Source organism: Nicotiana tomentosiformis, chromosome 2 (assembly GCF_000390325.3).
Source record: "Nicotiana tomentosiformis chromosome 2, ASM39032v3, whole genome shotgun sequence".
Classification (NCBI taxonomy): Eukaryota; Viridiplantae; Streptophyta; class Magnoliopsida; order Solanales; family Solanaceae; genus Nicotiana; species Nicotiana tomentosiformis.
In genome coordinates this window covers 124,633,815-124,659,400 of record NC_090813.1, presented here as the reverse complement: position 1 = coordinate 124,659,400, position 25,586 = coordinate 124,633,815, and the positions used below count along the sequence as shown (strand labels likewise).

At 41.4% G+C, this 25,586-nt stretch overlaps 1 protein-coding gene across 1 annotated transcript; it reads left to right on the top strand.

Moving 5' to 3' along the window:
• The first annotated feature begins 13,212 nt into the window (after nt 1–13,212).
• LOC104119348 (myb-related protein 306-like) lies at nt 13,213–15,565 on the top strand. The gene is made up of 4 exons (XM_009630830.4): nt 13,213–13,549; nt 13,655–13,784; nt 14,314–14,771; nt 15,092–15,565. The coding sequence occupies exons 1-4, from the start codon at nt 13,417–13,419 to the stop codon at nt 15,343–15,345; spliced, it is 975 nt and encodes a 324-aa protein (XP_009629125.1). The 5' UTR covers nt 13,213–13,416; the 3' UTR covers nt 15,346–15,565.
• Nucleotides 15,566–25,586: the final 10,021 nt, after the last annotated feature.

Here is a 25,586-nt window from a genome sequence, read left to right as displayed (position 1 = left end):
TCTCCATTCTTCTTTGTCCACAAAAACTAAATGACTAAAACATCTAAAATTGTTCCACAGAAAAAGGCTGCTTCCTCATCTTTGTCGGCCGACGAGAAACCAGTGGTGGAGCCACGCCCTGAAGAAATTATTCTCGGGGGAGGGGGGGTCATAGATTTCGACTTTAAGGTCGAGAAAACCTCATCGGTTCCTGGTCGATGCGAGCCGATATTTAGATACATATGCTCGATACCCAAAAGTCTTCTTGATCTGGTGAAGAAAGATTGCAATTGGAAAAACAAAGAGGTTGTGATACCAGCACCGGAAGAAGAGATCACTACTCATGTTGAAGGGTAACTGAGTGTTTACACTTATCCTTTCACGCTGGGTCACCTCGATCCTGTCATCGTTAATTTTTGCATGAAATACCAGGTGATCCTTGACCAAATTCACCCTTCTTTCTGAAGGATCGTGACACTGCTCCGTTTCTTTGTGAGCAAAATCAACGAGCTTCCCTTCACCCTCGACCACCTCGTAAGATTATATAGCCCTCGACTCTATTAAGGTGGGCTAATAAAGCTTCAACGCTGGGCCACCAAGGCGTTCACCTCGAGTATAGATGAAGACAAAGATCGGGGCTGGATGGGCCGGTTTGTTCGGGTGAAGACCTCGAACCTAATCCCGGCTGAGAGTATGCCATTTCCTCATAAATGGAATATGAAACGTAAGTATGATCCCATTTTTTATTTTTATTTTTACTTCTTCATCTTTTCTTATCAGTATTTTTCTCGACACAGCCGTTTCTTGGATGCCGGGTGCGGTTCCCCACCTCAAGAACTGGGTCAAGAGCCTATTTCTACGTCAACATACGTCGAGCGCGTGTGGCGCAATTTGTCAAAGGGCCGGTGGGAGGCTCATAATCATGGTAAGCCTTCTTCTTGGCTTACCGATTTGCCTATCGTTCAAGCATTTTTCCTCAAGTATGAGTTTATTTTGCTTTCTCCTTTTGTAGGTCTCGGAAAGGATGTGGCTTTGAGACCCTTGTCCGATGATAAAGAAGCTTTACCGCCAATCCCGAAACCGGCGATGGTGATTAAGAGAAAAAGGGCCTCAGACTCCGAGGGTCAAAAACCCAAGAAGAGAGCGAACCGTAAACCTAAGGGGAACACAATCCCACTGACTATGGAGTCAGTCCAAAGACTAAGTGATGAAGAAGAAGAAGAAGAAGAAGGTGGTTTTGGGCTGGTGGCCCGTGCACGAGCTGACACCGATATTCAGAAAACTTCGGGACCGGTGGGAGCTGATATTGCTCTATCTAGGGTCGATGAGGTCAAGGAGGAGACTCCGTCCCAAATTCCTGGGCCGAGGAGGTCGAGGATGCCGATGCACAAATCGAGCTTGAGGCTCGTCAAGACGGAGACGGCGCCCCAAAACCTACTCGAGGCAATAGAGATCAGGGATTCTCCCTCGTTTCCTTTATTTTCCCAGTCGATGATACGTGATGCTCAGGCCGTACAGACTTGTCACGGGGAGGGAGCCCATGGAGAGGAAGATCCTTTTTGTGGTTATTTTGTTGGGGTAGAAGATGTCACCGGTCTGAGTAACTTGGAGGCTCCGAAGAAGAGCTCAGTCTAGGTGGGAGTTTCTTGTCTTTTCAACGAAGCTCAACAGGCCCTGAATCGGGTAAGTTCATTTTCTCTTTGTTAATTTTCATACTTGTATTTTTCTTTCCTTGTATAATTCCTTTTTCCTATTTTTGTAGGCCTCTATGCTTCATCACGAGGTATTTTTCCGATACCGAGAGGAGCTGAGCCGGTACGAAACTGAAATCTGAAGGCTTACTGAAGAGAGAGATTCCTTCAAGCTACTCAGTGAGTATAGAGTAGGAGAAGCAAAAGGGCTTCGAGCTGAGCTAGAAGCAGCTCGGAGAGAACAAGCCAATTTGTTCGAGCAGGTAAAAAGAATCTTTGAAGTTAATGACACTGACTCGGGCATGATGGATAACAGTTCGGTCCCACAGGTCCAACAAAAACTCGATGTGATCAAGCAGCTTCGTATTGAAGTGGACGCCGTAAAAGCGAAGGTCGAGGAGTGGAAAAATAGCATGGACCTCTCAGAAAAGGAGGCTGCCCGAACTCAACTAGCCTCGGCTGACACCCAACTCTGAAGCTTGAAAGAGAAGGCCTTAGTGCAAGCCAAGAAAATCGAGGAGTTCTAGTCTCGGTTGGGCTCAACAACTTCTGATCGAGAGAGACTGGCTATAGAACATGCAACGGCGAAATCAAAGGTCGAAATAGCCACGACTAATGTTGATGCAATGGTGGCCGTCTACAGGTCCGATGCTGAAGTTGCTCAGGTTCAAGCAAAGGAGGTTGACAAGGCTGCTCAGGCTAGAGCAAACAGGGTTGCCGAGCATGATAAATGCCAGTCTCGGAGGGAGACTCTCGAGGAGATCCATGCTCATGTCTTCGATCTTACAGCCGAGATCGAAAATGCTAAGGAGCTTGAAGCTGAAGCCAGAATGTTGGCCTTTCCTTATGATGATGATACCGGGAGTATGAGAGGACTTGAAAGCGAAGGAGGCCTCGAGGGCAGAGATTCTTCTCACGGAGAGGACTAAGTCCTTTAATATTTTTTATGTTTCTTTTAAGACCGTTTCAGTCTTTTGTAGAGAAATTTGATCGGGCCATGTTGCCTTTGTAAATGATTTTTGACGTGTATATATATATAAAAACTATCTTCCTTGAAGTTGTATTCTAAGGTCCGAGGTTTAGACAATTTGATTGAAACCGAACTAGTATAGCCCTTAGGCTTTACGATCGAGTGAGTGCTTGCTCGAACTTGAAGTAAGGTAACCCTTAGGTTTTTTATATGAGCGAGGATGGTCTCTCGAACTCAAAGCAAAAACAACCCTTAGGCTTTTGTATTAGACCGATATAGCCTTTGTAAAAAGATTATTTATGGCTTTCTCCCCTTTTCAGCTTGATTTTTTTTTTATCATTTGTATTTGCAAAACTTGTAATGCCTTAGCATGCAATAAGGAACTGTTCGGGAGTTCGAAAAATTTTATACTCATTAGAGTTTTCGAGGCTTGATATTATCGAAGCCTTTTATGATTTGCTGGGGATAGCCCTTTTAACCGATTTATGAGGGAATTCGAAGGCCTATTTTGTTATGAAATTCAGACGTTTCTGAACCGTGTTAATTCAGCCGTAGCCTTTTTAGTTCGGGATTTGCTTCTTGGGCTTATTTTTCCGCTTTACTTCGAGCTTGCCCGAAGTGTCAGTCCCCGAGTGGGGTGGCCTTGGCCTATAAAAATCAAGGGTTGCCTAAAAGGTCTTATGATCTCAGAGTTTTAATTATTCGATCTCGTTTATTTTTTGGACAACAGGCCTCGAGCGTGGGGATAATTATCCGAACTCTGGTTATGGTCGACCCTTAAGCCTGTTTACATAATAGATCGAGAGTATGAAATTGTAAAGTAGAAAATGTTTTCTAAGGCATGAGATAACGGCAAAGAAAAATACTTCTCTTTATAAATGATTATACATGCGTACATGTTCTATGCCAAGGCTCGAGAAAACTATGCGGGCATGGCTCTTTTGACCGTTTGGCCCTTACAATTTTTTCATATCGAGACCTTTCTTCCATGAAGTAATTTCTTCGCATCAAAGTTAACATTCGAGGGCAATGCCCCCAGTATTCGAGGTTAATTGTAAAGAAACCTCGGATACTGTTGAATTGTTCTAAGTTAGCACGATCAATGGTTACCTCATTAAAAACCTCACCGAAAAACCCATTTGGGACAAAACCGGTCTAAGGAAAAAAGAGTACAACGCGTGCTTTCAGACCTAAAGGCTTCTTGTCGAGGAATCCATCGTTGTTTCTGGTCGAACACCTGCAAGGGTTAGTGTAAAATATAAATGAAAATGGAAGGGGTCGTACCTTAGCAGTAGTATCGTTTTAGGTAATATACGTTCCAATTGCTCGGGAGTTTTTTGCCATTCATCGTGCCGAGCTTGTAGGATCTTTTTCTGATGATTTCGAGAACCTGGTACGGTCCTTCCCAGTTTGGACCCAATTTTCCTTCATTCGGATTTCAGGTGTTGAGGGTAAGTTTTCTTAGCACTAAGTCCCCGATGTTAAAATGTTGAAGATTGGCTCTTCCATTGTAGTACCTTTCGATCCGCTATTTTTGAGCGGCCAATCGGATGAGAGCGTCTTCGTGTCTTTCGTCCAATAATTCTAGGCTCGTATTCATGGTCTCGTTATTCGACTTCTCTGTTGCATATCGAAACCTGATGCTAGGTTCTCTGACCTCAACCGGGATCAGAGCTTCGGCGTGATAAACTAACGAGAACGGTGTTTCTCTGGTGCTGGATTGCGATGTTGTGCGGTATGACTATAGAACCTCGGGTAGTATTTTTCTCAATTTTCCTTTGGCGTCAGTCAATCTCTTCTTAAGATTTTGGATGATGATTTTGTTGGTCGATTCGGCTTGTCCGTTCCCGCTGGGATGATAAAGTATTGATAGGATCCTTTTGATCTTGTGATCCTCAAGAAATTTAGTTACTTTTCCGCCGATGAATTGTTTTCCATTATCACATACAATTTCGGAGGGCATCCCAAATCGACATATGATGTGGTCCCAAATGATCATTCCCCATTTCTCGAAAGCCTGAGCTTCAACCCATTTAGAGAAATAATCAGTCATAAATAAAATAAATTAAACTTTACCTGGGGCCGACGCGAGAGGGCCAACGATATCCATTCCCCATTTCATGAAGGTCCATGGGGACAGGACCGAGTGGAGTAGTTCCCCAGGTTAATGAATCATGGGCGCATGCCTTTGGCATTTGTCGCATTATTAAACGAATTCCCTTACATCCTTCCCCATATCGGTCCAATATTACCCTGATCTAAGTTTATCTCGGCGTGACCTTATTCAATTACCGATCTCATGAGTTGTACGACAATCCCCGAGTTAAGTTCGTCGTCTTCGATCGATGAACCTAAGTCTGCAAGAGGGTCGGCCTCACTGTTCTGTTCTCGAGGTACATGTTGCAAGGTCCATTCCCTAAACCGATGTAGAGTTACCTATTTTATCTAAGAACCTATCCATTCGGTCTTCTCGGACATCAAAAGTCCCGTTCACTTGGTTTACCACGAGGAGGGAATCACACTTCTGTCCCCAGGCTTCTAGCTAGTTCGAGACCTGCAATCATGGCCTCATACTCGGCCTCATTGTTAGTCAATTTTGTAGTTCTGATAGACTGTCTAACTATATTACCTGTGGGTGATTTTAGTACGATGCCTAATCCGGACCCCTTCGCGTTCGAAGCACCGTCTGTAAAGAGGGTCCAGACTCCCGAAGATGTACCCGATTTTATCAGTAGTTCTTTTTCAGACTTGTTGCGTACCTTGTTCTTCTCGGACCAGGACTCCACTTACCGCTACCTTCGAGACTGCCAAGTACATGTAAAGTTGTTCGTCCACTTTCGGGGTGTGAAGCAGCGGCAGACTCGATAAATATTCCTTTAGTTCCTCCAAGGCCCGCTGGCATTCTAGAGTCCATGCAAAATTACTCTTCTTCTTAAGCAGCAAGAAGAATCTGTGGCTCCTATCTGAGGATCTCGAAATGAATCGTTCTAGGGAGGCTATCCGCCTCGGCAACCTCTACACGACCTTTATATTATCCACTACCGTGATATCCTCGATAGCTTTGATTTTAGCGGGGTTGATCTTGAGTCCCCGATTGGATACCATAAAACCAAGAAACTTGCCCGAGCCAACCCCGAATGCACACTTTTTGGGGTTGAGCTTCATATTGTACTTCCTCAGTATATAGAAAGTCTCATGCAAATGCTTTAAATGGTCCTCTGCTCGCAGGGACTTAACTAACATGTCATCAATACAAACTTCTATGGATTTTCCCATATGTTCTTCGAACAGTCGGTTTACTAAGCATTGATAAGTTGCACCAACATTTTTTAGACCGAATGGCATTACATTATAACAGTAGGTACCGTACTTAGTGATAAACGAGGTCTTTTCCTTATCCTCCGGGTTCATCTGTATCTGGTTGTACCCGGAGTAAGCATCGAGAAAACTGAGAGTCTCATGGCCGGTCGTGGCATCGATCATACGATCGATATTAGGCAAAGAAAAAGAATCCTTGGGGTATGGTTTATTCAGGTCTTATAATCTACACACATTCTAAGTTTGTTTCCCTTCTTACGGACTACCACTACGTTTGCTAACCATTCGGGATACTTTACTTCCCGAATGGATCCTATTTTGGGAAGTTTGGTTACCTCGTCCTTGATGAAGGCATGTTTGACCTCGGAATGAGGCCTTCTTTTTTGCCTCACCAGGCAGAATTTAGGGTCCAGGCTCAGTTTGTAAGTGGTATTTCTGGTGGGATCCCTGATATATCGAGGTGGGACCAAGAAAAGCAATTCATGTTAGCTTTAAGGAAATGAATAAGTTTTTTCTTGAGCTCTGGGATTAGCCCCGTACCCAGGTATACCTTTCGTTCGGGCTGATGCTTGGCTAGTGTGACTTGTTCTAGCTCTTCCACCGTCGATTTGGTGGCGTCGGAGTCATCGGGAATTATGAAGGATCGAGGGATCCAGTAGTTGTCATCCTCGTCGATCCCTTGCTTCTGTAATTGGGTCGAGGCTAGTGTTTGTGGTTACTATTTGGCCTCCTGCTTTCCCTTCGAATCCGATCCCTTCATTGATGAGAGCGCCAATACCGGTATCACTTCATCGACTGCAAACATCTCCTTGGCAGCGGTTTGTTCCCCGTACACTGTTTTGACTTCCTTAGATGTCGGGAACTTCAGAACTTGGTGAAGGGTCGAGGGTACTGGCCTCATGTTATGGATCCACGACCTTCCGAGCAGGGTGTTGTACCTCATGTCACCCTTTATCACATGGAACTTTGTTTCTTGGATGGTCCCGGCCACGTTCACTGGCAAAGTAATTTCACGTTTGGTGGTTTCGCTTGCCATGTTGAAGCCGTTAAGCACTCGGGCTGCATGTATAATTTGATCTTGTAGGCCGAGCTATTCTACGATCCTTGATCGAAAAATGTTAGCCGAGCTACCTGGATCAATCAAACACGTTTAACTTGAATTTTATTCATAAGGACAGATATTACCAGTGCATCATTGTGGGGTTGTAAGATCCCCTTTGCATCCTCGTCATTGAAAGATAAGGTCCCCTACGGTATGTAGTCTCGAGTCCGCTTTTCCTTCATGATCAACACCTTGGTGCGTTTGAATACGGGCCCTTGAGGAATATCGACCCCTCCAGCAATCATGTGGATCACGTGTTGTGGCTCTTCTTGCTCATTCTGTCTGTTTGAATCTCTGTTCTTGAAATAGTTTTTAGCCCGATCGCTTAAGAATTCTCGAAGATGCCCTTCATTGAACAAACGGGCTACCTCATCCCTCAGCTGTCTGCAATCTTTTGTTCTATGACTATGGGTGCCATGATATTTGCACATTTGATTAGGATTTCTCTGGGCCAGATCAGTCTGTAGCGGTCGGGGCCACCTGGTGTCTTTGATGCTCCCAATGGCCGTTACAATAGCTAATGCATCAATGTTGAAGTTGTATTCCGATAATCGTGGTGCTTCTTTGGGTTCGGCATTTCTGTAGAAACTTCTTTTACTCATGAGCCCTCGAGAGCTCTGTCCTCGATCATTTCTTCTATTAGTTCGACCAGAGTTGCGTCCAGGCCCGTTATTTCTCCTATCTCCACCATATGGCTGATATCGTTCTCTGTTTGACCGTGGTTCCCGGTCAATATCCCTATTAACTCTGTCGATGGTCCTGTTTTGATAAACGGAACCGGAAGGAGTCCCCTACTGGTCATCCTCGACCCTAATCTTCTACTGGTACTGATTATGTATGTCGGCCCAGGTTACAGCTGGATATTCAATCAAGTTCTGCTTCAACTATTGCGAGGCTACCGAACTTCGTATGTTTAGGCCTTGAGTGAAAGCCTGAACAGCCCAACCGTCGGCGACTGGGGGCAGATCCATGCGCTCCATTTGGAACTGAGATATGAACTCTCTGAGCATCTTGTTCTCTTTCTGTTTTACTTTGAAGAGGTCCGATTTTCTAGTCTCGACCTTTATCGCTCTGGCGTGCGCTTTGACGAAGGAATTTGCGAGCATGGCGAAAGAATCAATGGATTTAGGCGGTAAATTATTGTACCATATCATCGCCCACTTTGATAAAGTTTCTCCGAATTTCTTCAGCAGTACGGACTTAATCTCATCGTCCTCTTAGTCGTTCCCCTTTATTGCGCACGTGTAAGAAATGGCGTGCTCGTTGGGGTCGATAGTTCCATTATAATTTGGAATTTCTGGCATGCAGAATTTTTTTGGAATGGGCTTAGTAGCTGCGCTCGAGGGGGAATGGCTTTTGTATGAACTTCTTTGAATCCAAACCCTTCAAAATCGGTGGTGCTCCCGAAATTTGATCAACTCGGGAGTTATATGTTTTCATTTTTTTTGTCATTCGCTTCAATCTTCTTCTCCCCGGATTCAATTCGCTTTGTCAGCTCCTCAAACATTTTCAGAATAGCGGGGTCGGTTCCTGACTCATTCCCATTTGACCTCCTCAGCACTGGTTCGGCCCTGTGAACAACTTCCTGTGATGGCTCGGATTCGACCCTACTCGGTGTGTGGTTCTGATTTTGAAGTTGTTCTGTTACAACTTGTTGAGCCTGCAACATTTCGAATATTATTCAAAGGCTGATTCTGACTTTTTTGCCATCCAGTGCGTTCTGACCGGCTGATCAAACGTCTCTACAGATGTTATTTTCGGGGTCGACCCCCAGATTTGCATTCAGGGCAGCATGGGAACTGACGTCGATTGGGTCTGCAACTGGTACTCCCTCGAGATCAACTGGAGGCACTTCATTTCTTGGGGTGGCTACGTTGTCGTTTTCGCCAGAAAAACCAAGACCATTGTCGATGTGTGTAGGTACTACTTGAGAGTTCGACATGCTGATCCTGGAATCAAAAATACTTACAAAAACAAGTGTAAAGCAGTGTGCGTTATGAAAATTAGCACCAGGCAATCACTATTATCTTTAGCCCTACGGTGGGCGCCAAACTGTTTATCCTTAAAATTGGATAACAATTAAATTTGTAAGTGATTTTAAGGATATGTGATTTCACTTGGCATAAACTGAGAAATATAAGAATTGAAGTTAGAAATTAACTATAAAATGAAGCAAACTAATGTAACGCACAACTTTGGCCCTCGAGCTAGGTCGCCCTCGAACCAACTGAGTATATTATTGAAAAGCAAGAACTGAACAACTGAATAAGAGAGTTTAAGAGAGAAAACGTAATATATTACTTTGTTATGCGCATGTCCCTTTACAAAATGATTAGAACCCCCTTTATATAGTAGAGGAGTTCTACATATGGTACAATTCTAAATACAGAAGGAAATCTTCTGATTGGCTAATCAATCGGTATTGACTTGATATATGCCGAGATCTCCGTCACAATCCTCGTCCGGTCACGGATTCCTCGGCTTTTGGTTATTCGACCTAGCAGGATTCCTTCGATCTCGCTAGATCCCTATCCTTCTCGGTCTCGACCTTAGCTGGTCTCGATCTCGATCGATCCCTGAATCACGAGTTAGGCAATATTTATTCATGTAACGATCCAATATAACTTAGGATTGAATATCGGTATGTCACCCCGGTCTCAATTAACCATACAAAATCGGCAAGCACAATTTTGATCATATACAAGTATTCCGTTAAGAGGTTGTGTTGTTAGTATAGAAGGAGATTTAATCTCCATATAAAATCCAGCATTATTATCTACAATGTCTGCTTGCTACTATTTTTCCTCATATATAATACGTGCATAAGTTATGCAGAATCTTTGCATAAATTTATGTGGGATAGAACGTGGAATAAGAATTTGGGTATTAGTAATATATGCATTAAAAATACTACAATGATAAAGCTAACTCTTAGAAGTAAACAAACTTTTATTTTGTTTAAATAAAAAAGAAACAAAAGGACCACAATTTTATATTTTTGATTAGTAAAAGAAAGGCTGGCAATTATGAGCATGTTTGCCCTTCTTATCTGTTTAAACTTTTTAAACTTTTAGATGAGGTAGTTTATAAAGTTTAGCACCTCCCTAATGCTATTTTGGTTTTTTGAGGATTCAATCTAATAATTGTATTATCACTTGATTTTATAATTTTAAATTGAAATTAGGAAATTTTACCTCCTATAGCAAATTATTACACCCTATTTATTATCAATCAAAATAATTTTAAAATATTATTATTTATAGCTATCTTTTCTATTTTATAGCAAAATCGGTTTTTATTTTATACCCTACCATTGAGAAGTGAATTACGCCAATTATAATCTTTCTCTCTCTCTCTTCCTTCCCTCTCTCCATCGGTAAGATTCTCAATCATCTCTCTTCTACCTCAAATTTCTCTCCTTTTTTCCATCAAGGCGGCAATTTTTGGTGGCTATGGTGGACTTGAATAGAATAGATCTGAAGCGAAAAGGGAGTAGGCGAATAGTAGGCGTTAGAATCATCGTCGTCATTGTGATCATCGTCAGAATCGTCCGCGTCATCATCCACTATTGGCTCATCCTCTTAGGCGAACAGATCTGGCCATGGCTACGCCAGAGAAGATTTGAGGGAGAGTTTTTGTTCGTCTTTATTTTTTATTTTAATACAATGTATAAAGTATTTTACTTGGCTAGAAAACGCCATCTCCGGCAAACTTTCTTCTCTTCTTTGCTATTTTAGTCATATACAAAGATACAAATACATTGGATTCTATACAAATACGCTCAAATATATTGTATTTTTGTATAAATATATTATTTTTTCGCTTGTATTTATGTATTCCGAAGGCCTGTATTTTTTTTAATACAACCGAATATCACCGTGTTTTGTAATTTTTTGTTGTTTGAATACAGTCAAATTGAATACGGTGAACTGAATACAATGTATAATAGTGAATAATGAATATCTGTGAATTGAATACAATGTACACAGTCGAATTGAATAGAACGATATACATCCTTATTTCTTGATTACCTCACTGTATTTATAAATCAGTCACGCGAATACATAGAATAAAAGCACAGTAGCAGCGAAATTTATGTAGAATTGGTTTTGTTGAGTTAAATTAGGAGTGATACATGCTAATTGACCCTCTTTCCGTTATTAAACAGCTGGACTCCCCTATTTTTTTAGGCAAATTCCGCTATTGTATTCATGAATAGTAGTAGCGAAATTTATGTAGAATTGATTTTATTGAGTTAAATTAGGAGTGATACATGCTAATTGATCATCTCTCCGTTATTAAACAGCTGGATTTTTCTATTTTTTAAACGCATTCCGCTACTGTATTCATGAATACAGTAGCGTGAATACAACGAATGCAGCCGCATAACTGGACTCCCCTATTTTTTAGGTCAATTTCGCTACTGTATTCATGAATATAGTAGCGTGAATACAGTCGCGTAACAACTAAATAGTAGCTATATGAAGTAATTATGTATATGATACCTATAAGAAGTTAATAGCCACTAAATAATAGAAGTTTCTGAAAATTTCTCTTTAAATTAAATTCTTTTTGGCCCACGAGCAGGCTCCGCTCCAAGCTCGATCAAGCCTTAAGAATAGGCTAACTTGAATCAGGCCTATAAGCCTCATTTTAAATGGGCTAGAAAAACCTTAGCCCAACTCTACCTTAGTAGTGGACTGAGTTGGGCTGGCCTCATGACCTAAGCTCATTTTGACGGCTCTATCCATTGGTTAGCCATTAAGTATCTATTTTTATATGGGATGTTATCCATATTTGACCATTTTAAACAAATAATTGTCCAACTTATATTTTAGTGGATAATATGAATAGAAGGTTATAATTTTTATCTATTTTTCCACCCCTAGATGCAGTGAATGGTCAATAAAGCTTTACATACAGAGGTTGTAATTGTAATTAGCTAGCATTCTCAGAATCGACGTATATTTCCAGTATGCAGCAAATCTAAATTGATAAATAAATGACCCCTCTAAATTTTTGACAAGCAGTGCTCCCAATTCGCCATGATATAAACTAGAGCAGGAAAATAAATTAGATCTACTGTCCTTTCTTGTTTCACTCTAGATCTACTGTCATGTACCTTGTTAAAAAAAAGGTGTGGGATTTCTTGAGGATTAATGCTAAATGGTGCTGGGTAACACTCCAATAAATTTTAAAAGGTATACTACTAATACTCATTGAATGGATATGGAGGGTCCTGCCTGTTGATTAATAGTAAATGAGTGTTATGTGTCCCTATAGTGGCTTGTAATTTAATTTGCTACATGTATCATGTGCGAAGTGACTTGGATTTTGATATATAGATTTGATGATTTTCAAGAACCAAAAACACTAATATGGAATCATTACCGATAGATGTAGTGTACTTTAATTTTTCTTGGAATATATATGTTCGCACAAATAGTAATGAAATGTGAGAAGAAAGAAGTATTTATCAATGTAAGCGAATTCAGGATTTAAAGTCAACCAGATCTTTAATTTATGAATATGATTTGAAGCCATGACTCAATCCATTCTAAGTTGGCAAGGGTCAAAATTGATGAAATATATAGGTAATAAATCAAGTTGTATCTTCTCTTTATTTTGCTTTTGGAAAAAGAAATGTGAAAGGCTATGTATTGTTCTTAAATTATTAGTATAAGTTCTTACATTTTGTCTCGTTGGATTACATTATTTGACTAATGTTTGATGGCATTTCGGATTTACCCTGTTAGATCAAGTTTATTTGTCATAACCTGAATTCGTTTAAACAGGGATGTGTTGCACGGGTTACTAAAAAGTAGGTTAATTTTGCCAACTCTTCTCATTGGAATGAGGAACAAGGTAGTCAGTGACATATTAGTGAAAACTTTGGTTAGTGTAACATGCCACAGTTAGCTTTACTTTAATGTAGGCAAGAGGAGGAGGAGTTAGTAAAAGAATAGAAATTAGGTTTTGCTTAAAAGCAGAAGTAAATATTGGCAATAGAGAGAACATTGAATGTCACGCGGTTTCAAGGAGTGATGAGGGCATCAGCTGACTTTGGCTGTGGAGTAAATGCTCTTGCCTGTCACTTTTTTGACTCTTTCACTCTCTTCTTAAAACTTATTTTGGGTCACTTCCTCTAGGTCATGATCTCCTTCATTTGTATATATGCAGATAAAATACCTTAGCCCTTAGACCCTTGTCTTTGCTTTTTCCAAGAACACAAGAAAAAGTTGCAGCCATCTTCACAAAAAAATCAAAAAAAAGAAACTACTAACATTCATATTCATATATAAAGAATAGAAGGGACAATCACAACAAAAATAAAGTCATAAGAATATAGTGTTGAGATGGGTAGACCCCCTTGCTGTGACAAAGTAGGAGTGAAAAAAGGGCCATGGACTCCTGAAGAAGATATAATGTTGGTCTCTTATGTTCAAGAACATGGTCCAGGAAATTGGAGGGCAGTTCCCACTAAAACAGGTTTCTTGTTTTGCATTCTCTTATTCTATTTATGAGTGTAATTAAGATGTGCTTATATTGCTAAATGTAGCGAGTTTACTAAAGATTTGTCTTTGTTTTTCCCAGGATTGCGGAGATGTAGCAAGAGCTGCAGGCTAAGATGGACTAACTACCTTAGGCCAGGGATAAAGAGGGGTAGCTTCACAGATCAAGAAGAGAAGATGATTATCCAGCTACAAGCTCTTTTAGGCAACAAGTATGCTATCTTAATCTCTTCTTTTTCCCTCCTAAACCTAATACTTAAAAAAAACTAATTTAGGGTGTATTTTGCAGGTTTAGCTGACCTGTTAAGTCGTAGTTCAAACTACATACACATAATATTAAAAAAAAAGTATATAGTAGTATATAATAAGGTTACTCTCATTCTAAACCAATTCTAGATCTTGAATTCGTAGCATAATACTTATGTGGGTCTGGATCATCATTTGGCATATTAATCTAGCATTTTTTGAAGCTAAAATTCCGGTAAATCAAGACCACAATAATGACATAGTTTAGGATTAATTCCAGTATACTAATATAGTAAATGAGATTTTTACATTATGAGTTCATTTAAAAAACAATTACAGTTAATTATTTTTCATAAGAAGTAAATTTAGTAATCTAAATATAAGACAAATTTCTTATTGTAACATGTTAAAAATACACCAACAATGTAAAAATTCTTTTTATTATCACTATATATATAAGTTTAATGTTTGTGACTTGGTGTGACCTTGTAACAGATGGGCTGCAATAGCTTCGTATCTACCAGAGAGAACTGACAACGACATTAAAAACTACTGGAATACTCATCTAAAGAAAAAGATGAAAAATCTTCAAGAAAAATGCTCTGGAGATGATGATCTATTCTCTGTAGAAAATGGTCATAATTTCTCATCTTCAAACTCAACCTCAAGGGGCCAATGGGAAAGAACACTTCAAACTGATATAAACATGGCCAAAAAGGCTTTACATAATGCCTTGTCATTGGAAAACTCAACCCCATATATTAAACAAGAAACCCCAGCCAAAGTTTCTACCTATGCATCAAGTACTGAGAATATAGCCAGATTGCTACAAGGATGGATGAGAAGTTCTTCTTCCACAAATAATTCTGAGAATTCAAAAACTTCATCTAATAACATTGCGGCCACAACTGATTCCTCTTCCTGTGATGGGACTCCAAGTGCTGAAAGCAAAGGTATTGTCGAATTATTTGATAAAAATATAAATTGTTAGATAAAGTACACTTTTAATTGTTCGTTCTATTTTAGTTTATGTGGCACTATTATTATTTGGAGAGTCAAATAATTTTTTTGCTATGCTGATTTATATATTTTTCACATAATTTTCAATTATGTAAAATTTATTTTAATAACTTGAAGAAACTAGTCTTTTAAAATGCATAAAAAATTAAATGCATTAAACTCGTACACCAAATAGCTTCACATAAAATGAGACGAAAATTAAGATGTTAAAGAAAGTATATTTCAAATTACTTAATTATTATTTCTCCAACAGGTGGAGTGGGCATAATGGAAGCGTTCGAGTCACTTTTTGGGTTGGAAACATTTGAATCGTCAAGTTCAGATCAGTTGTCTCAAACAGCATCACCTGAGGCTAGTAAATTTCAAGTTGAAATCAAGAAAGAAGAGAATAACTCACAAGTGCCCTTGTCCGTTATGCTAGAGAATTGGCTGTTTGATGAAAATACCATTCAAGGGAAAGACGATTTGACTATCTTCTCCTTTGATGAAACTGCTGACCCTTTTTAGAAGGATTTTTTTGTTATAATTCTTTTGAGGGATTTCTAGAATTTGAATGCTCGGTCTCTTTTTTCTCTTCTTTTTTTTAAAAAATCAACGTACTCTCATTTTTTTCGAGGCATATATGTGGCATCCCCATTTTGTTTTGTCTGGTATGGCGTGCTTAACAGTGTACATTCAATCCATTCTTACATTGACTAGTTCAGCCAAGAGTAGAGTTCTTTTACCATGACTTAGCTTTTAAATTTCATTTCAATGGATTTAAGTTGAATTCACTCATAGTATATTAAGAAAGGTGCAATTTAATTGACTGTAACATGCATGTCATAATTGTTTACCCTTAAAATTAGATAACAATTAAACTTATAATGAGATTATAAGGAAACGCGATTTTACTTAATACCGATAGATAAATATGAAGATTAATAACAGAAATGAACTATAAAATAAAGCGAACCAGTATTGAAACTGAATTCAACCCTCGAGCTAGGGTGCCCTCGAACTGATTGATACCAAGATAGTTAAAAATACAGCAAGCTAATGAACAAGAGAGTATAAGCTAAAGAGAGAGCGTTATATTAGCTTTTTTGCGTGAGAACAATGTGTCTTACAAATGGTTAATACTCCCCTTTTTAGAGTAGAGGAGTTCTACTTATGGTATAACTCTAATTACAGAATGAAATCTCATGATTAGCCAATTAACCGTTTCTGATTTGATCCGTTTTGAGATTTACGCCATGATCCTCGACCAGTCACGGATATCCCGCTTTTCTATTATTGTGCTATCTTCGATCTTGCTCGATGTCTATCTTGTTTGGCTTCGATCGCTACTAGCCTCGATCTCGACATGTACCTCAATCCTGAACTTGGTACCTAGTCCTCGTGATTTAGTTTATTCCGTTATGAGGTCGTCCTTCGATGCAATCTCCCGGTCTTAGTCAAATAGTAAAATCGGATGGGCCCGGTTTTAACCGTATACAGATAGTCCCTCATTTTTTGGAGTGCAATGACAAGAAACGAATTGAGCCATCGATTTTCTATCTCGACCTGTCATGATGTCATCATTGTCACGTAAGCGACGGAAGTGACTGAAACGTCCCGTCTTGTACAGTTACCAAGACATTAAATGCACGTCAGTCGATGGTCGGCCACCGCCAATATTGAACTGTCGTTATGAAATTTAAAAATAGCCCCTCTCCCCACCATTTTGAACTTTTACTTTCAGATTTCCAATCTCCAAAGCTTTTTATATCTTCTAATTTCTTCATCTGCAAATCTACGATTTTCACTGCTAACCGCTTCTCAAAACACCAAATCTTATTATTTCCATCTATTTTTAATTCAAATCCATACAAAATGGCAAAAACATCAAAAAATGTTCCTAAAAAGGAAAACGCTTCTTCATCTCGGCCGGCCGGCGACAAGACACCGGCGGAGCCGCGCCTCGAGGAGTGTGTTCCCGGGGGGTGTGTCCTCACTTCCTATTTTAAGACCGATAAAGCCCCATCGATTCCCGAGCAATGCGAGCCAGTGTCGATGTATATATTCTCGATAACTGATGGATAACTTAAGTAGGTAAAGAAAGATTGCAACTGGGAGGGCAAAGAGGTGGTGATCCCGACCCCCGAAGAGGACATCACCACCCATGTGGAAGGGTTTCTAAGTGTTTGCACTTACCCTTTCACGTTGGGCACCCTCGACCCCGTCAGCGTTGATTTTTTGCCGTCAGTGTCAAATAACCCTAGGCCAATTCCATCCTTCCTTTTGGCGAATTGTGATTCTGCTCCGATTCTTCGTGAGCAAAGTCGAGGGGATGCCTTTCACCCTCGACCACCTCATCAGGTTATACAGCCCCCGCCTCTATCGAGGCGGGTTAGTAAAACTCCAACATCGGGCTACCAAAGTACTGTTCTCGAGCATAGACAAGGACAAGGCCCAAGGATGGATGGGCCGATATGTTCGAGTGAGGACTTTCGACCTAATCCCGGCCGAGAAGATGCCATTTCTCGAGAAATGGAATATGAAGCGTAAGTACAATCCCACTGTTAGCTCTTTATTTATTGTTTTGCTCCTTTTCTTCTTCTCATCGATATCCCCTTCCATGATGTAGCGGTCGCTTGGATACCCGGTGCAATTCCTAACCTCAAGAGCTGGGTTCGGGACCTGGCCTCGACCTCTTCGTATGCCGAGCGCTCATGGAGCAATTTATCAAAGGGCCGATGGGAAGCCAAAACTCATGGTAAGCCCCTTTTTCACGTCTTTAATGATTTTATCAAAGCATTTCTTACTTAATTTCTTTTCATACAGGCCTTGGCAAAGATGCTGTTATGAGGCCCATATCTGGTGAGGGGGAGACATTGATCCCGTAACCGAAACCGGTGAAGGACAAAAAGAGGAAAAAGTTCTCACCCTCCGAAGATCCAGAACCTAAGAAGAAGGCGGCTCGTAAGTCGAGGAAGAACATCATCCTCCTAACCGAAGAGTCTGTTCGGCATCTAAGGGAGGAAGACGAAGAAGTGGAAGAAGACGACTCCGGGCTGGTGGCCCGAGTGGGAATGAGCACCGAGGCCCCAAAGGCCACTAAATCGGTAAAGGCTGCAGAGACTCCGTCTCGAGATGAAGGGGTCTCGGGAAGAGACTTGGGCGAAGTCCCCGAGTCATCGAGGATCGAAGGTGCCTCGCACCACACTGAGCTAACGATGGGTATGACTGTCGAGGCCCCTCGAGATGAGGAGAATGCCCCAAGTGATTCACTTGGGGCAATAGAAATTGGAGGCTCCCCGCTGCTCCCCTCGTTTTCAGAGGAGATGATTCAAGAAGCTCGGGCCTTGAAGACCCTCTCCATCAAAGGAGCCCACGGAAGGGAAGACCCTTTCCGTGATTACTTTACCGGTCTGAGTGACTTGGAGGTCTCGAGGAAGGACTTGGGTGAGACATCGAACCTTTCCAATGAAGCGAAGCAAGCTTTGAATCGGGTAAGCCTTAGCTCCCCCTGTTGGTATTACCTTTGTGTTCATTTTTCTCTTTTTGTCTAACTTCTTTTCTTCGTTCTGCGAAGGCCTCAGTGCTTCACCGAGAAGCATTTTCTCGGTCTCGAGCCGAGCTGAGTCGGTACGAGGCCGACATTCAAAGGCTTACCGAGGAGAGGAATGCCCTTAACCTTCTCGGTAAGCAAAAAGAAGAACATATCAAGGACCTCCGAGCCGAATTGGCCACGGCTCATAAAGATCAGACCGACCTGATCGAGCAAGTAATGAAAATCTTAAAAGCTCATGGGCTCGATTCAGGAACGGCGGCTAACATTTCGATCTCACAATTGCAGTAGAAGGTCGAGAGGAACGAGCAGCTCCACGAGGAGGTCAATATGATAAAGGCGGAGTCCTTGGGGGTGGAAAGAAGGTATGGGTCACTTTGCTGCAGAAAAAGAGACTGCTCGAGCCCAATTATCATCGGTTGAAAGTCAGCTTCAAGGTATGAAGGAGAAGAGCTCGGCTCAAGCAAGGAAAATAGAGGAGCTCGAGGCTCGGTTAGCTTTCGAACTTGCCAAGGCCAAATCTGAATTTGAAAAGGCAAAGGCCGAGGTAGATGCGATCGTTGCCGTCTACTGGGCCGATGCTGAAGCCGCTCAAATCCAAGCGAGAGAGGCAACCGAGATCGCTCAAACTCGAGCATATTGGATTGCCAAACTCGCCAAATGCCAATCTCGGAGGGAAACCCTCGAGGAGATCCACACTCGAGGTTTCAATCTTACCAATGAGATAGTAAAGGCTAGAGATCATGAAACCGAAGCTGGAGCGCTGGCCACTTTCGATGATGATGATGATGATGGCAGCAAGAGCGGGTCCGAGAATGGGGAGGACTCGATGAAGAAGAAGCTCCCCCCGGAGAAGATCAGGAACCTTAGGATTTTTCACTTTTGATCTTTTGTATAGGATCCTGATCGGACCTTGTAAATATTCTCATATATATAAAGATCTCTTTCCTTTCCGACTTGTCTTTATTTCATTTATGCCTCGTGGAAATTTTGTTTTATTTATGCCTTATGAAAATTTTGTTCATAAGTTCGAGGCTTAGTCAATTTGATCGAAACCGAACTAGTGTAGTTTTTATAATCGAGTGAGTACTTGCTCGAACTCGGAGTAGGGTTACCCTTAAATTTTAATTGAGTGAGGATGATTTCTCAAAAATAAACTGGCCCTTTAGGCTCTTGAATTAGGCAGATACGACCATAGCAAAAAGAATGACTTTCTCCCCCTTTTCGGCTTGAAAAGTTTATTGTTTAATCATATAAATTCTGTTGTGCCTTAGCACGAAATAAAGGATTTGCTCGAGAGTTCGAACGGTTCCGTACCCATTAGGATTTTTAAGGATCGATATTATCGAGACCCTTTGTTTCGTAATGCCTTAGCATAAAATAAAGAATTTGTTCAAGAGTTCAAATGACTTTGTACCCATTAGGGTTTTTCGAGGGTCGATATTATCAAGACCCTTAGAAATTTAGCCGAGGGTAGCCTTTTTAACCGGTTTGTGAAAATATTTGAAGGCCTGTTTAATAACGGAAATCGGACGTCTCCGAACCATGTTTATTTGGCCATAGCCTTTAACTTGGGATTTACCTTTTGGGCTTGTCCCCTGTTATACTTTGAACTTGTTCGAAGTATCAATCCCCGAGTGGGGTGGCCGTGGCCGTGGCCTATAAAATCGAGGATTGCCTTTTTAAGGTCTTATGATTTCGAGGTTTAGTAATTTGATCATGTCAATTTTTTGGATGACAGTCCCCGAGTATCGGATAAATTATTTGAACTTGAGTTGTGATCGGCCCTTAAGCTAGTTTCCATAATAGTTCATAAGTATGAAATTGTAAATTATAAGTTTTTCTAAAGCATGGAACATCTAGTAAGGAAAAATACTTCTTTCAATAGATTATACATATGTACGTGTTTTTCCATTAGGGTTCGAGTAATCTACATGGACATGGTTCATTTGACCGTTTGGTACTCTACAAAATTTATCTATCGAGACCCTGCCGACACAAAGTATTTTCCTTGTAACTATCCGAAGGCGATGCCTCCCAGTATTCGAGGTTGATTGTAAAGGACCCTCAGATACTATTGAATTGCTCTAAGTGAGCACGAACAATGGTTGCCTCATTAAAAACCTCACCGGAAAAACCCATTTGGGACAAAAATCGGTCTAAGGAAAAAAGAGTGCAACACGTGCTTTCAGACCTAAGGACTATGCGTTTGAAGAATGCGTTTGAAGAATCCTTTGATGTCTTCAATTAAACACCTGCAAATGGTTAGCATAAAATATAAATAAAAATGGAGAAGGTCATATCTTAGCAGTAATATCGTTTGAGGAGTGATATATTCCAAATGTTTGGTAATTGTTCGCCGTTCGCCATGCCAACTTTATAGGATCCTTTTTCGATGATATCGAGGACCTGGTTTGGTCCCTCCTAGTTTGGACCAACTTTTCCTTCATTTGGGTCTGGAGTATTGAGGGTGACCTTCCTTAAAACCAAGTCCCCGATTTTGAAGTGTCAAAGATTGGCTCTTTGATTGTAGTACCTTTCGATCTGCTATTTCTGTGTGGCCATTCGAACGTGGGCGACTTCCCATTTTTCATCTAGCAATTCGAGGCTTGTATTCATAGCCTCGTGATTTGACTCTTTCGTTGCATATCGAAACCTGACACTGGGTTCCCCGACTTCAACCAGGATCAGAGCTTCGGCGCCGTATACTAAAGAAAATGGTGTTGCTCCCGTACTGGATTTTGACGTAGTTCGATACGCCCAAAGGACTTCTGGCAATATTTCTCTCCATTTTCCCTTAGCGTCGTTCAATCTTTTCTTTAGATTTTGAATGATGGTTTTGTTTGTTGATTCAGCCTGTTCGTTCCCACTAGGATGATATGGCGTCAACATGATCCTCTTTGTTTTGTGATCTTCAAGAAATTTTGTCACTTTTTCGCCGCCGAATTACTTTCCATTGTCGCATACGATCTAGGCAGGCATCCCAAATTGGCATATAATGTGGTCCCAGATGAATTCTATGACTTCTTTCTCTCTAATTTTCTCGAAAGCATGTGCTTCAACCCACTTAGAGAAATAGTCAATCATAAAAAAAATAAATTTAGCTTTACCTGGGGCCGATGGCAGAGGGCCGGCGATATCCTTTCCCCACTTCATGAATGGCTATGGGGATAAGACTGAGTGGAGTTGCTCTCCAGGCTGGTGAATCATCGGCGCATATCTTTGACATTTGTCGCACTTTTGAAGAAACTCTTTTGTATCCTTCTCCATATCGGTCCAATAGTATCCTACTCTGATGACTTTGTGAACCAATGATTCGGCACCAGAATGATTTCCGTAGGTGCCCTCGTGGATTTCTCGTAGGATGTAGTCGGTATCTCCTGGTCCCAAACATATTTTCAATGGTCCATCGAACATCCTTTTATATAGGGTTCCATCATCGGCCAATGTGAATCGTGCGGTCTTCGTACGTAGATTCCTCAATTTTTTAGGATCCGATGGAAGCTTCCCGTTCTTTAGGTACTCAATATATTTGTTCCTCCAATCCCAGGCCAGACTTATGGAGTTGATTTCGGCGTGGCCTCCTTCGATTACTGACCTTGAAAGTTGTACGACAGTCCCCGAGTTAATCTCGCCATCTTCGACTGATGACCCCAAATTTGCAAGGGCATCGGCCTCGCTGTTTTGTTCTCGAGGCACATGCTGTAAGATCCATTCTTTAAACCGATGTAGAGTCACCTGTAATTTGTCCAAGTACCTCTGCATTCGATCTTCTCGGACCTCGAAAGTTCTGTTGACTTGGTTTACCACGAGCAGGGAGTCACATTTGGCCTCGATGACTTCTACTTCTAAACCTTTAGCTAACTCAAGACCTGCAATCATGGCCTCATACTCGGCCTCATTGTTAGTTAACTTGGAAGTTTTGATAGCTTGTCTAATTGTATTACTCGTGGGCGGCTTCAAAACGATGCCTAGCCCGGACCCCTTCACATTCGAAGCGCCGTGTGTAAAGAGGGTCCACATTCCCGATGATGTACCCAATTTTAATAATAGTTCCTTTTCGACCTCGGGTACGAGGGCTGATGTAAAGTCGGCCACGAAGTCCGCTAAGATTTGAAACTTGATGGCCGTTCGGGGTCGATACTCGATATCGTACCCACTGATCTCGACGGCCCATTTGGCCAATTGGCCCGAAAGTTCAGGTTTATGCAAAATATTGCGAAGGGGATAAGTAGTCACCACACAGATCGGGTGACACTGAAAATATGGTTTTAATTTCCTAGAAGCACTTATTAAGGCAAGCGCTAATTTTTCTAAGTGTGGGTACCTGGTCTCGACCTCACCTAGAGTTCGACTAACATAATAAACAGGAAATTGCGTACCTTGCACTTCTCAAACTAGGACCCCACTTACCGCGATTTTTCAAGACTGCTAAGTACAAGTATAGTTGCTCGTCCGTTTTTGGAGTATGAAGCAATGGTAGGCTCAAGAGGTACCACTTTAGTTCTTCCAATACTTGTTGGCATTCTGGGGTCCATGTTCTTTTTGAGCAGTGAGAAGAACCTGTGACTTCTATCTGAAGACCTCGAGATGAATCGGCCTAGGGCGGCTATCCGCTCTGTTAATATTTGTACGACCTTAACATTATCCACGACTGTGATGTCTTCGATAGCCTTGATCTTATCGGGGTTTATTTCAATACCCCGATTTGATACTATAAAGCCGAGGAACTTGCCTGAGCCGACCCCGAATACACATTTCTCTGGGTTGAGTTTCATATTATATTTCCTTAGTATATCGAAGGTCTCCTGCAAATGTGTCAAATGGTCCTCTACTCGCAGGGACTTAACTAGCATATCGTCAATATAAACTTCCATTGACTTACCTATTTGTTCTTCGAACATTCGATTTACTAAGCGTTGATAAGTGGCACCAGCATTTTTTAGTCCAAACGGTATTACATTATAACAATAAGTGCCGTACTTAGTGATGAACGAAGTCTTTTCTTGATCCTACGGGTTCTTTTGTATTTGATTGTATCCAGAGTAGGCATCGAGAAAAATAAGGATCTCGTAGCCGGATGTGGGATCGATCATGCGATTGATATTCGGCAGAGGAAAAGAGTCTTTAGGATATGCGTTTTTTAAATCTTTATAGTTTACGCACATTCTAAGTTTATTTCCCTTTTTAGGGACTACGACTATGTTTGCTAACCATTCGGGATATTTTACCTCCCGAATGGATCCTATTTTGAGAAGTTTGGTTACCTCATCCTTGATGAATGCATGTTTTACCTCGGACTGGGGTTTTCTCTTTTGTTTTACCGGGCAGAACTTCGAGTCCAAGCTCAGTCGATGTGTAGCGATTTTCCGGCGGGATCCCTGTCATATCTAAATGGGACCAAGAAAAACAATCCATATTATTGATAAGAAATTTGATGAGTTTTTCCCTGAGCTCGGGGGTTAACCCCGTACCCAGGTATACCTTTCGATCGGGAAGATGCTCGATCAGTACGACTTGCTCCAGCACCTCGACCGTCGATTTGGTGGCGTCGAAATCCTCGGGGATTATGAAGGGTCGAGGGATCCAATAGTTATCGTCCTCATACGTTCCCCGCTTCTCCGATTGAGTTGAGGTTGGTAGCTGTGGTTGCTATTTAGCTTCCTTTTTTCCTTTGGACTCTGATCCTTTTGTTGACGAAAGCGCTGATACCGATATCACTTCGTCGACCGCGAACATCTTTTTGGCAGCATATTGTTCCCCATACACCATTTTTACTCTATCTGGTGTCGGGAACTTCAACATTTGGTGAAGGGTTGAGGGGACCGCCCTCATATTGTGAATCCAGGGTCTATGTGAATCCAGGGTCTTCCGAGTAGTGCGTCGTATCTCATATTGCCTTCGATCACATGGAACTTTATTTCTTGAATAATTCCGGCTACATTTACTGGTAGGATGATTTCACCTTTAGTTGTTTCGCTTTCCATGTTAAAGACATTGAGAATCTGAGCTGCGGGTGCGATCTGATCTTATAGGCCGAGCTTCTCCACGACCCTCGATCAAATAATATTGGCCGAACTTCCTGGATCAATTAAAACACGTTTAACCTGAATTTTACTCATAATGATAGAGATTACCAAAGCATCATTGTGGGGTTGTGAGATCCCTTCTAATTCCTCATCATTGAATGATAAAGCGCCTTCTGGCATATAGTTTCGAGTTTGTTTTTCTCCGGTGATTGATACTTTAGTGTGTTTGAACATGGGCCCTTGTGGAATATCGACCCCTCCAACGATCATGTGAATCACATGCTGTGGTTCTTCCTGCTCGTTTATCCTGTTTGCGTAGCTATCTCTGAAATGGGTTTTAGCTCGGTTGCTCAAGAATTCTCGAAGGTGACCCTCGTTGAATAGATGGACCACCTCCTCCCTTAGTTGTCTGCAGTCTTCGGTTTTATGACCATGTGTACCATGGTATTTGCATGTTTGATTGGGGTTCCTTTGGGATTGATCGGTTTGTAGGGGTCTGGGCCATCTAGTATCTTTGATTCTCCCAATGGCTGACATAATACTTGATGCGTTGATGCTGAAGTTGTATTCTGACAATCGTGGTGCTTCTGTGGGATTTGCATATTTATTGAAGCCACTTTTTCTCATGAGCCCTCGAGAGCTCTGTCTTCGATCGTTTCTTTGATCATTTCGGATGGGATTGCGTCCTGGGCCGCTGTTTCTACGATCTGCATTGTATGATATATACCGATCTCTGCTCGACCGGGGTTCTCTGTTGATATTCCTTTAAGTTCTACCGACGGGCCTGTTTGGATAAGCGGAATCGAATGGGTTCCCCAATTAATCATCCTCGATCCTGATCTTTGACTGGTACCGATTATGTACATCGGCCCAGGTTACCACTGAATATTCAATTAAATTCTGCTTTAGCTGTCGTGATGCCACCGAATTTCGTTCGTTCAAACCTTGAGTAAAGGCCTGAACAGCCCAATCGTCTGTGACCGGTGGTAGTTCCATGCATTCCATCTGAAGCCGAGATACGTATTCCCTCAACAATTCGTTGTCTTTTTATTTTACCTTGAAGAGGCCCGATTTTCTAGTCACAACCTGTGCCTTTACAAAGGAGTCTGCAAGCATGGCGAAGGAATCGATGGAATTAGGCGGCAAATTGTGGTACCATATCATTGCTCCTTTCGACAAGGTTTCTC